Source organism: Phaenicophaeus curvirostris, chromosome 4 (assembly GCF_032191515.1).
Source record: "Phaenicophaeus curvirostris isolate KB17595 chromosome 4, BPBGC_Pcur_1.0, whole genome shotgun sequence".
NCBI classification, from domain to species: Eukaryota; Metazoa; Chordata; class Aves; order Cuculiformes; family Cuculidae; genus Phaenicophaeus; species Phaenicophaeus curvirostris.
In genome coordinates, this window is record NC_091395.1 from 77,169,753 (window position 1) to 77,182,452 (window position 12,700).

Genomic DNA, 12,700 nt, shown 5'->3' on the forward strand with positions numbered 1-12,700 from the left:
AAGGACTCACCCCTGTGTGCTCTTTCTGGCTCAAGCAATCCTGATCCAGGAGCCCAGCCCGGCTCCTCGAGCGCTTCCTGCCCTGGACACAAACGAGGAATGGAGTCCTTGGGCCACAAGAGGTGGGAAGACCTCTCGATTTCCTGAGTCTTAGGGCTCGCTAAGGTGGAATGGGGGAATCTGGAGGACTAGAAGAAGGGCTGCCCTTTCCTTTTTTGTCGTGCATGCCCTTTCCACGCCTTGACTCCATAATCATTGCTGTGCCTAACCGGAGAGACGAGCGCGTGTTTGATGGTTGCGTTGCTTTGGAGCGGAGCGTTTGGCTTGTGTGTGGTGTTTGCTTACAGCACTGTCACAGCATTAACCAGGAGGACTGTTTTGTCTTCCCTCCACAGCCTGGAAGTGTCTCCTCAGGTAGAAACCAGCTCAGATGCTCCTTCTCATTTTCCTCCCTGCTCCCCTGCCCAGTTGCCCGCTGCAGCCCATCTCGCTAGCATGCCAAGCGCTAACCTCCCTCCCGCTCTCGGAGACAGTCAGCCCGGATGCTTGTCCCCTACCAACCCATTCCTCAACTCCTTGCAGAGCAATCCTTTCTTTGAGGACCTCCTCGCTGACCAGGTACTAAATTCTCCTTCACCTACTCACTTTTTCTCTAGTTTCCCGTCTGGGCCACATCCTTCAACAGAGGTCGCTGGGAGCTTTAATTCCTCTGAGGATTGCAGTCCCTCTGCCTCCCTAAGACATAAAGAACCGGAGAGGGAGTCTCCAACCCAAAGTATTTGTGTCCCCGTCCCAGAATCTACTCCATCAGAAGGAGATCTTCCTCCTCCGGATGAGAAACCCGCCGTCCCTCCTCCCCTTTCCGAGTGGGACGATACCTTCGATGCCTTTGCAACCAGCAGGCTCAAACCAGAGCTGAAGAAGGAAAACTTCTTCTCTTCGGTGGCGGCGGAGGGCATGGCTTTCATCGACGAACCCGATGCAGCCAGCCCAACGGAAAGATCAACCGAGCCGGCTCCTGAGGAGGGGACGAAGGTCTTTGAAAAGGCCGATTCACAAATAGGCAGCGAAATGCCTGCGACTCTACGGTCGTGGACGAATTTCTCCAGTTTAGACGTGGGAGCCAACTTGGTGAGCACGACTCAAGAAGCGACGGTGATAGAGGACGTGCTGAGCCCCGTGTCTGCGGGGTCGATGGGAAGGAGGAGGAAAAGCAGCACACCCACAGTTTGGACAGCTGCGTTTGCATCGGGGAACGAAGAGGCTTCGACACCACAAACAGCTGAAAACAGCACTAGGAGGGAAGGAGATGGGAATGAGGAGGAAGCCTCTAGTGCAGGGACGAACGGGTGGATGACTATCGCCACCGAAACCGCTCCTGAGCCCTCGGAGAGTGCCCAGAGCGGGGCTGAGCAGGTGGCTCAGGAGAGGGTGTTCGGCTCCCAGCCAACCTTCCTGAGCGAAGGCGCCTTTGAAGCCAAAAGCGGATCTCGTGCTGCTCCTTGCGTCTTGCCCCGAAGCCCCTTCGCCCCTGAGCTCACCTCCGAAGCCCTCCCGGGCAGCAACGTGGCCACCGTGTCCCCGCGGGTGCTCGCGGACGTGGCACCGCGACGGTTCCCTGTGGCGCTGGAGCCAGGGACGGAGCCCCGAGGGGCTGGTGGTGAGGAGGAAGCGTTCGACATACGGACTTCAGTCTATCGGCTCCAGGCCAGCATGCGGCTCGAGGCCAGCGAAAGCCGTGTGAAGCTCAGCTCCGACGTTCGCGAGAGGCACGTTGTCGTCTCTCCATGGATGGGAACCCAAGAGAAGGAGGAGATCGAGGCCGGCGCGGCCGTGCCGCCCCCCAAACCTCCGAGGTGGTTTGCGGCTGCGGGCAGCAGGGGGGACAGCGAGGAGGAGGATGCTCGTGACCCACAACCGAGACAGCGAGGAAGCGAGGAGCAACGGGAGGACACGGAGAGCCCGAAGGCAGATGTGGAACTGCTGAGGAGCCATCTGAGCGATGAGCCCTCAGTCCCAGCACCTCCCGGTTCATTCACATTGGGAATGGACGTAGCTGAAGCCGGGAGTGAGTTCCCAAGCTCCAAACCCTCAGTTCCAGCACCTCCCAGCCCATTCGCACTGGGAGTGGATGTAGCTGAAGCCGGGAGTGAGTTTCCAAGCTCCAAGGATGCTGAATTTGCTGCCGACGTGGATTTGGCAGCCAATTTGGAGGCGAGAGTTAGCGAGTTGGCCAAAAGCAACACCTCTTTGGGGGAAAACCAGTCAGGGATGAACGAGACGGATGCTGCTGAACAATTTGAGACTTGCCCATCGAAGTTCTTTCTAGATGGATTAAGCCAGTCGGGAACTAAGGAGAGCTGGAGTCAGCCAGGCTTCTCTCCTCTGATAGGGGCCACAGATGGTGCTGAGTGGGAGGTGGCCTCCAAAGAGGAGCCGTTCCCCAAGGAGCTCAGTATATCGGGACTAAACCCACCTTCCAAGCTAGACCTAGGCCAGCTGGAAACCTTCTGGACAGCTCTGGAAGAGCAGGAGGCAGCGCGACCCCAAAGGTTAGAGCGTGGGAAGAGTCCATCCCAGCCGGAGCCGGCGCGGGGTGGTGGTGAGGGGCAGCACGGGCCGGTAGCCGACCTTGCTGGGCAAGCGGGAGGCCAGTGCGAGCCTCGTAGCCTCATGGCTGAGGTCGGGGAGGCAGAGCAGGGCAGATCCCCCTCCAGCGAGCCCGAGGGGCCGTGGCGCCGGCGCTCGGCAAGCGGCGGGCTAGACTTCAAGAAGGCCGATTTCTGGAAGCCAGATAGAGCAGAGGAGAGGCGCGAGCAGGACGTTTCAACCCTGAGAAATCCCTTTGCTCCAGCACTGAGCCCAAACGCCCCCAGCAATCCCTTTGTGGAGAAGCCACCCGAGTCCCCCCCCGTCCAAGCTGTGCTGCCCGAAAGGCTTGGACAGGGCGGCTTCGGCTTCACCCACCTCCCCGAGGAAGCCCTTGGGCAAGGCTTCCAGCCCACTAACCTCCCCGAGGAGCCGCTAGGCCAGCGTCCTTTCCTGCATGCCAGCCAGCCCTTGGCCTTCTCCACCCCTTTCCTCGTGGCTGCCACTAACCCGAAACAGTTTGATTTGCCTTCCCCCGTCGCGTGCCCCGCGAGCAGCGGGGTCCCTGCCGCCGCCAGCCGCGCAGCCGCCCAGCCCTGCCCTTTGCCGCAGTCCGGCGACACGCAAGCTTCAGCGCTCGTGGTTTTGCCCAGGGAGACACAGCCGGCTGAGAAGCCCTTTTTCCAGCAGACGACCAGGTGAGCATTCCGGGGAAGGCGAAGGGTGTGGATTTGGTGGAGGTTCAACCCTGTCTCCCTTCTGCTCTTAGCAGGGGGCCAAGAAGTGGACCCCTGGCTCAGCGTCAGCAGCTCACGGTTGCGCTGACTCCACGTGTTCCTCTCCCCTCACCTTCCCGTGGTCCCAGAGAGCCCAGCGTGAACTTGAAGCTTTGTCTCTCTCCGATCACGGTGGGGAATGGCCACTGGTGTCCTGCGTTGGCTTTAGACTGGGGTGAAGGGTTTGACGCGTCCCAAACCTGCCCCAGCTGAAGGTTCAGCCGCAGCAGAATCGCGTCCTCATTTCACTCGGTGCTAAGTTTGGCTCCATCATCTTCCCTGTGCTTGCAAAACAGATGCCTTTCCCATGTCCTCCCAGGAGAGCTTCCAGGTGGTAACGCTCTCATGAGTTCCTTCACGGCATGCGTGCATCTGCTGCCCCTTCCCTTTTCATTAATCCAGTTTTGGTTCCTTTCCTTGTTCAAGGATGATCAGATACTAAAAACCTTCCTCTCTCCATAGCCAAAATAAAAAGTGGTTTCATCAAAGTGGTGGCAAAATGCCGTCCTCCCCTCCCTCTGAGATGCCCATTGGTTGGGAAGCAAGTGGGACTTAGCCTTGAGGATAATGGGAATGGGAAGGGGGCCACAGTGGTGGTGGGTCAAAGGAAAGAAGGGGCTGTTCCTCCTCCCAGATCAATCTTGGGCTTGTAGAAATGCTGTGAAGCAGAGATGCCGAGTTTAGGGCATGGAGTCCTGCTCTGTGTCCATCTCGTTTTCCTGGTGCACCTTCCCCTGGTCTTCCTGGGCAGGAGAAGATGTGGGTTCTGTCCACCTGGAGTATCGAGGATCAAGCTTGTGGTTTACATGGGGACTTGGGTCTGCTAGCAGTGGTGGGTTTGATCCCCCTTACTTCTGCGACAGGAGGCAAATGGAGCTTGCTGAGATAAGAAAATCATGTCTGGCCCAAGGATAATATTGGTCCTGGCTCTGGGAAGAGAGGAAGCAGGAGGAGTGGGACAGCAGAACTTAGCTGAGCTCCAGCCCTCCTGCAGGGAATCGGAAGCACAGAATTGAAGGGGCTTCAAAGCCCATCCAGTTCCACCCCCTGCCATAAGCAGGGACACCACCTGCTGGATCAGGTTGCTCCAAGCCCCATCCAACCTGGCCTTGAACACCTTCAGGGATGGGGCAGCCACAACTTTCCTGGGCAACCTGGGCCAGGACCTCCCCACCCTCACAGGAAAACTTTTCTTCCTAAGATCTCATCTCAGTCTCCCCAAGGAGGAGGATCCCTCCTTGTTTGGAGCGTGGGTTTGATGTGAGGAATGGCTTCAGGAGCAAAGACCAGCAAAAGATGGGTCAGATAGCTCATCTTTAGTTTCTTGATTGAGGCCAGATCCTCAAATCCTTCTCAATTGGATTGTTCGTCCTCCAGCAGATAACCTTGTTCAAAATGTGCAGACAGAGGTGGTACAGAAACCCCCTGGATTTTTGTCAGTTTGTTACATTTCATGGAAAGAGAAGTGTCCTGCAATCCCAAAGGGTAAAGTTAGACAATGTGTGAAGGACCCTCTGTGTTGGTGGTACCCGCAGTCAACCTCAGGCTTGACCATGCATCCATCCACTGGCTTATGGGAGGAACATGGTCTTGGACCTAAGAGTTGGTCGTCGTGTCATAGAATCATAGAATCACTAGGTTGGAAAAGACCCACTGGATCATCGAGTCCAACCATTGCCATCAATCACTGAACCATGTCCCTAAACCATGTCAGTGTGGGCTTCTCTCATGAGACCTGCGTGGGAATTCCTTGAACATCTCTGCTTGTTTTCTCTGCCTGTAAAACACGGATGGTTTGGCTACTCGATCAAGAAGCTTTGAAGAGTAACTGAGGTCTCTGGAAGGCTCTGAGGATCAGAACTGCTTTATAAGGTTGTGGAGATGTCAGTAATGGTTGAGGGAGAGAGAATAAAGTTGGAGAGGTCCTTTTTGGGGTCCTTCTGGTGATGCTTGCCTTCCTAGAGTCATGTCCTTTTAGACTTGTGAGTGGCGCACAGACAAAGAAGAGATATGGTAGGAAAAAGGTGGAAGGAGAAAGGAAGGACTTCAAAGAAGAGATATGGTAGGAAAAAGGTGGAAGGAGAAAGGAAGGACTTCAAAGTTAGAACAGATGTTGAGGCTGAGCTGGGACAAAAGTGATGTTTTCTTCCATCAGATAAAGGAAGAGCCAGGACCTGGTGTGGATTATTGATATTTCGGTGTGCTGGGGTTACGTGCCCCACTCATGAGGGATGGAAACTGGGTGTGGGGACCTGTGTCACTTCCCAGGTGGCCAGAGTGGCTCCCTGCTGGTCATCTAGTTCAAAGTGGCAAGTCAAGTGGTAGAACAGCATCTCCTACCTGGTCTGGTTGGAGCACAACCTGGTCACAGGGAGCTGGGAGGTTGTACCCTCCTGGAATGGCCTCTTGTGTGCCAGATTTAAAGATGCAGCCTTGGAGTTTAGAGTCCATAAAGCATGTGTTGGGGTTTTGTTTGCAGATCCTTCCCCGCTCTCCTTCAGTGAGGGAGGACTCTCACCACAGAAGTGTTGATTCTGGGGTAAGGTGGGTGCTCAGAGCATCAGTTGCAGCACTCAAGTGAATGGAGAACACCCTTCCTGCTCTTTGGGAAGGGCGGGATGGTGTCTTCACTGCTGGGAAGGTCTCTGGTCACATCCCCCAGCAGAGGTGGGACCTAAAGGACAGTCCATGACAGGGCTCTGGGGACTCTACTGCCTCGGAGGAGCCCAGCAGTTTTGGAGCTCCTTACGCATCCATCAGGAATTCAGATGTGTGACTATTGCAGCACATCATGGATTGCAGGTGACAGGACTGAGGACATCACGGGTTCTGCTTTGTGCCCTCCCAGTGTCAGGAGTGCAGCAGAATCGGCCTCTTCCAAAAACACGTTTCCAGGTTCCATCACGTGCCAGCTCCTGGGTAGATTTTGAGATCTTCTCAGCCTGAATACGGTGCAGAGCTCTGCCTGTGACCTGCAGGAAAGTAGCATCAGTCGGGCTTGGTGATCTCAAACATCTTTTCCAACCTAGTGATTCTATGGTTCTATGGTTCTATGGTTCTATGGTCAGGTCACTTCTCTTTCCATCATGCTGAGAAGCAAACATACTTTGTTCAAACCCAAAACCGATCTTTTTGGGTGAAGAGTGAGGCAAAAATAAATGAAAATGTAGTTCCTCCAGGTGCACCCAGACAACATCTCCTCACCCTCCCTTTTGGCTGTTGGAGGAGGGGTGAATTCTGTGGTGTTTTCCAGGCAGGTGGAGCCCAGCTCTCGAGCTAAGGTGGTGCAGGAACAGATGCTTAGTGGTGCAGGAGCATCCCTGAAGCATCAGTGGTGATCCCAGACACTAATCTGGGGGCTTCTGGGCAGCAAAACCACAGTCTGGGCAGTAGATGTAGCACCCCCTGATTCCCTTGGACCTGGGTTAAGTTTCTCCCAGCTGTGTCAACACCTGGAAGCCGAGAGTTTGGACCTTCAGTGAGGACCAAGCAACGTAGGTGTGGGCATGGGGGCCTGTTCTGTATCTTGGCCAAACACATGTCCTGGAGCTCCTTATCTCTGGGTGGGAACGGTGCCAGAGAGTGCTGTGGTGGCCTATTCTGGAGGACTCTGGCTCTCCTCTTCCTCCTTGGAGTAATACAGAACCAGAGGATTTAGCTGTGTGGACCTCGTTAAGTTTGCTAAGTGGGTCCCGTCCCCATAAAAAACACAGGGAGAGCCAGCAGTGTCACTTCTCAGCTCGGCAGGGTGGTAACTGTCCCACCTCCTTGTTCTCCTCAGTCCTCACCCAGTGAAACCCATCAGCGCTGTGGTGCAAGAGGTCTCCAGTGAGAAGAAGCAGCAGCACAGGTCCAGCCTGACGACCGCTCTGAGCAATGGCCTGGAGAAGCTGAAGACGGTCACCACGAGCAGCGTCCAACCCGTGGCTCCATCTTCTCACTCGGAGAAGACAGATTCTAAGAAATTAAAGGTAGGAACCTACTGCTGAGGTGAGAGCTGCGTTCCCACCTGCTCGAGATGTCGTATAATTGGTGTCAGAGGTGCAGAAAATGGTTTGGGAGGAGGTAGAATGGGTGGAATCGTGTATTAACGCTGACATCCTTGATCCTAGCCACCCAACCTCCTGCTGGCCTCCCTGACCTGGTTTCTGGACCTTCCCACCCTGTTGTTCTTGCTCCATTGCTTGCTTTGGTTTGGGTTTTTTATGGTATGATATGAACAAATGCCTGGTTGTCCCCAAGACGTGAAAGATGGAAGATGTGGTAGCTGCCTGGTGGAAGGCCCAAAGGGTTTGTTCTCCTGACAGAGGGAAGGTGCTTCCTGGAGCCTTGCTCAAACGCTGCTTACCTGGCTGTATTTCAGATGCTGGCACATCAAAGGAAGCAAAACACTTGCTGTGTTTGAGGGCACGGCCTCCTGGGGTTACCTTCTCCTTCCCCGTGTCCACTGCTGCTCTGTTCGCCTCCCCAACTCAATGTGTAATAAAATGCTGCTGCTGCTGGGGTGCTCCTGAGTGGGCTCCCCTGGGGCTTTCATCCTCTGGGAGCTCCTGGGGGGGTCATTCAGCTCTTAGATCTCTTCTCCCTCCATCATCCTGGTCTGCTGCTGGAGACCTAGGGAAGGTAGAAGGTCTGGAAGAGGGGAGTAGCTAATGCCAGGCTTCGTTTTCCACAGATTTTCTCATTGTTGAGGAAAGGCATTTGGCACAGACTTTGGGGAAACCATGTGAAGTGATTCTGAAGGTGTTTAAGGGACGGGTGGACGAGGCGCTGAGGGACATGGTTTAGTGATTGATGGGAATGGTTGGACTCAGTGATCCGGTGGGTCTTTTCCAACCTGGTGATTCTATGATTCTTATGATTCCCTCAGCTGGTGGAATTGCTCAGGGTCACCTCTAGCCACGTAGAGAGGGCTGCATTGGCCTGGACGTCTGGGCAGTTGTTCCGTCTTCAGTGTTTTTAAGCAAAAGCTGCTTCATAAAGTCCCAATGCGAGTGTTGCACGATGTCTTGAGCTCATCACATCAGATCTGGAAAGCAGACACATGTAGGAAACACTGATTGCTTTGGTTGTTCTGCATCTTGCAGCTGCTAAAGGGAGCAGTGGTTTTTGTTTGACTCACTGAATGTTCTTCTTGGTTTCTACCACAGGATCCCACCATCCCGGACCAGTCAGCCAAGTATTATCACTTGACCCACGACGAACTCATCCAGCTCCTGCTGCAGAAGGAGAAAGAGCTGAGCAAGAAGGAGGAGCACATCCACGAACTGGAGAACTACATTGACCAGCTGCTGGTTCGCATCATGGAACAGTCTCCCACGCTCCTCCAGATCCCGCTGGGGGACAGCAACACCAAGTAACCTCTCCCCAGAGACCAGCATCACTTGCCTAAAGCACTTCTCCAATAAATACGCTGCAAACATCCCTGCACTCCCCACCTTCCTCTTCCAAGAGGGCTCCAGTGGCTTCTGTTCGCAGAGTTTAGCAGGAAAGGTTATCTGCTCCTTCCCAGTCCAAGCTTATCCCAGCTCTGGCTCCAGGGAACTGTAGGGTGGTGGGCTGTCATCTACCCTACGGGGAGGAGCAGAGCCTTCCGCAGGAGGAAGATGCCTCCTTAGATCGCTGTCGTCGTGACCCAGCAGCATCTTCTCAGGCACTCATCCTTCCACTGCTTAAAGTGGTCCGTGGACATTTGAGAGCTTGAAACCAACCACCTCGTCCGTATCTTCACCCTGCTCCTGCTCTTCTGCATCTTTTTTTCTCTGAAGTGGTGTAACCCTGGCTGATGGGTGGCTTTAAAGTCGATGACATTGGGGATGCTTCAACTCAGGAAGGGTCTGCTGGGACTTTCCTGTGCGCTGAGCTTGCTCAGCCGGGCAGCAAGGGGAAGGGGCTGCTCTTGGATGCCTCTTGCCCTTCCTGCCTCGTCTACCAGATGAAGGGTCTCCAGCTGAAAAGCCAGCTCTGATTTGTGCAGCACCTGACCATGTAGGAGGTGCTACACAAAGCATCGTCATCGGAGACCATGAGGGACACAACCTGATGTCACCACCGGACCGCGTACTGTGTGTGCGGAGTCTCTGCTGCCTCCGTGACTCCTCTCCAAGTTGAACTTGCAGTATGAGAGAAGAACCAGGGTTGGTTCGTGCACAATCAGAACCGCAGGAGATCTCCTCACGCGCCACCCGACCCATCACCGGGTCCTCCTGTGTGTATTATATCGCAGCGGGATTTTCTACTCAGTGTTCCGCTCGCCCTTTCCTGCATCCGCGGGAATCGCTTTCCGCTGGCTGCCCCCTCCCTTGCCACCGCGACTCTGTGTCGTCTTTCTCAATGCAACAGGAAAATGCCATCACGACCGAAGCTCGTGTGCAGAGAAGGACGTCTGACCACCCAGCCACCTCTATGCATGACTTCCTGCTGGGTCAGGCGTCCGTCACGCCCTCCGTCAGCGCTAACGGCTCCGTAATCGCCCCAGACCCCCCTCCAAGCCAGTATTAGTACCAAGCGCCGCTTGAGTTGTAGCGCATCTACACGCCAGCCTCGGGGCTCACCCTTAGGCGTCGGGGTCATCTCTCTCGGGAGCTGAATAAACCTTGAGTGACCATCTAAAGGGCTCCAGTTTACCCAGTTGAACAACCACAGATGATTTAGCCCGAGGCTGGGGAGCGATGCTCCTGGCCGCACCGGAGTACAGCGCAGCTTTTGGTTTGGAGATGCTGTGGAAGGATATAGGAAGGATGTTACTCCCTCTTGTTCTCGTAGGGTTTTGGGTAGAGAAGGTGCCTGTGCAGATGGAGAGCTGGTTGATGTGAGGTTTGAGCTGTGTAAGGCATCTTCTCTCTCCTGTAGATCTCCCAGAGTGTCTGTGTTCTTTAAAACCTTCATATCTTCTCTTTAATTGCTTCGATGCATACCATGACTTGGAAAAATTGTGCCTTTTGCAACAGAACAATAGCAGTTTCCTACCAAAAAAGGCTCTGAAATCCAATTCTCAGTTGAACGGCACCCGTCTTGGGCAGCTTTCTGCTTTCCTGCTGCTCTGAACTAGGTGAGTTTATGTTTAAACGCAGCGAGCGGCCGTCCCGTTCCTGTGTGCAGGACTCTTGGTCTTTGGCAGGAGTGCCGAAGAGATAGAGATAGTTAGAGCTGCAGGAAGAGCAGGCTAAACGTTCCAAGATAAAAGCCAACTGGATAAGGCAACATCGGGTCATGCTCGCAGTCAGAGGTTGGAGAAGCGGCTGTTGGAGTAAGAGCTATGGGCTGAAAAAGAGATTTGATGTTGCTTTTAGTGATGTTTGGTCGTATCCGGCCTCTAGACCGGCATATGAGGAGGAGGATGTGTTACCTGGGAAGACAGCAGCCGTGAGCATTTTGTTCTTCGTACCTTCGCCCCTAGACAGAAGTAATCCGGGGTTTTGCGCTTCTCTAGCTGCCTCTTTGTGTTCCTCCTCCTTCTGTGTGCGTCGGGTGTTGGGGACGTTGTTCCTGATGCGGGACGTGAGGGTCTGAGGGAAGGCATTTCTCTCTCCTTATAGAAAAGATCCAGAAACCTCTCTGCCTGTATAATCAAAAGAACCCGTGACCTGAGAACTGGATTCCCTTCCTGGGCGCGGATCTCTCAATGGAGAAGCCTGAAAGCGGGCAGGGAGGAGTTGTGAACAGCTCAGAGCAGTCCAGCGTTGGAAGAGTGGTTTGGTGTGGGAGGGAGGGCCAGGAGAAGGGGCAGGGATGCTGAGGGGCGAAGGCTTGGCTCAGGCAGGCAGCGGGGAGGCGTAGAGCTGGAATCTCACTCTCCCCAAATCTCCTTGAAAAACAGCTGCTTTTGGCCCTTCTCCCCATCAGCGATTGGCGTTGTAGGTGCTCCCCACACACAAGTGCCAGTGTTTATAAGGATCTCCCTCCTCCCCCTGCCTTCTCCCATCCTTTCACCGCCTCCCTAATCCCCTTCTGCCTTAGCTCTGCCTTTTTTTTTTTTTTCCCCTCTTTCCAAAGCTTGAATGTTTTGCACTTTAAATAGCCAAGTTAATCTCAGAGCTCCACTGGGCTGTATGGGCTCTACGGCCGTTTCAGCAATACGCGCTTCCTCCCACGAGCAACACGCCCCCCGAACCCACAGGAGCTCCTGCTGTCTCAGACGAGGCTGGAGCAAGGAGGGCTACGAACGTTCTCGCCTTGACTTTATAGCAGAGCATCTCCTAAAGTTGAGGTGGGAACACGGATACCTGTGGGAAGAAGGCTGAGGAAAACCCAAGCGTAGATGACAACCAAGGCTGCCCTGATGTTTCACGTCTGTCCTCGAGCGTTCAGAAGCCCCGAGGTATCTACCAACAATGACTTGTGCTTAGGAAAAAGCATCTTAAAGATGCTTTGGTCTTTGTTCTCTGTTTTTTTCCACCCTGCTGTCCTGCAAATGTGTTTTTCTTCCCCCCCACCGCACAGTTTTTATTCTCTGCCTAAGAGCAAGCTCGGTTCGGCCACGCAACAGCACTCAACGCAGAGCCCGTGTGATGTTTTGTCAGATCTCTAAGTTAGCAGAGGGAACTGGTTCTGAGGACCCAGGTCATTTCTGGTGGAGAGGGAATGAGAAAAAGAAGCAGGGGGAAGTGTTCTTGAGTCACTTGTGTCCCAAATCTCCATATTTAGTGATAAAACGAGGAGGCGAGCAGCACTTCTGGTCAGCGGGCAGGGTAACATCCCAAGATCGGTCTCTTTTTGCTGACCCAAGCAGATGAGAAGGTTTTCGTGGCCAGCAGCAGCTTTTTCCTGGCTCTGTTTTAAACACAGCCGTAACAAATCCCTTTATTTCTCTTTCGCCTCCCGGTCTATCCTTCTCTTTCCAAGCTCAAGCAGATTCCCAAGGTCTTCCTCAGGGTGCTGTTGCTCTCAGCCGTGCTCTGCTCTTGTCCTCAACCCACAACTGGGTTTCTTGCTTTTAACAAACTCTGGCCAAGTGGTTTATTTTTGCCTTGACAGACCCTTCCAGCCCAGAGTTCTGGGCCAGAGGAACCACCAAGGTGTATCCTTAACTGGAACAAACCTGAAGGCATGTGGATATCAAAGTGTCCTGTAGACTCAGCCTTACAACTTGGCTTGGAAGAAACAGCCACGTGTTTTCTGTTCTAAACACAGGGTGGAAAAACGACCCTGAATGGGAGAGCGAGAAGCATTGGGGGTTTTGGAGTTGTTGACTTCCCTGTACTTCACGTAGGCAGGAAGCGGGTTCTGTGTGTTTCATGTTTTAATAGTTGCGACTAATGTTTATAAAGAGCTTGTTATTTACGTTTTAAGCACTTTAAAAGAGAAATAAAAGTTGTTCAAGCTGTTCCTAGATA

The 12,700-nt window shown here is 53.9% G+C and overlaps 1 protein-coding gene across 4 annotated transcripts in view; it reads left to right on the forward strand.

Moving 5' to 3' along the window:
- RAB11FIP5 (RAB11 family interacting protein 5) overlaps positions 1-12,700 on the forward strand; it is a 55,243-nt gene extending 42,543 nt beyond the window's left edge. For 2 of the 4 annotated variants that reach the window (XM_069856609.1, XM_069856610.1), the window contains exons 4-6: positions 657-3,287; positions 7,147-7,336; positions 8,516-12,700. In XM_069856609.1, the coding sequence (XP_069712710.1) occupies positions 657-3,287; positions 7,147-7,336; positions 8,516-8,725 (3,031 nt within the window). In that variant the 3' untranslated portion in view covers positions 8,726-12,700. The remainder of the gene's footprint in view (positions 1-656; positions 3,288-7,146; positions 7,337-8,515) is intronic. The other 2 variants (XM_069856611.1, XM_069856612.1) reach the window with 2 other exon arrangements.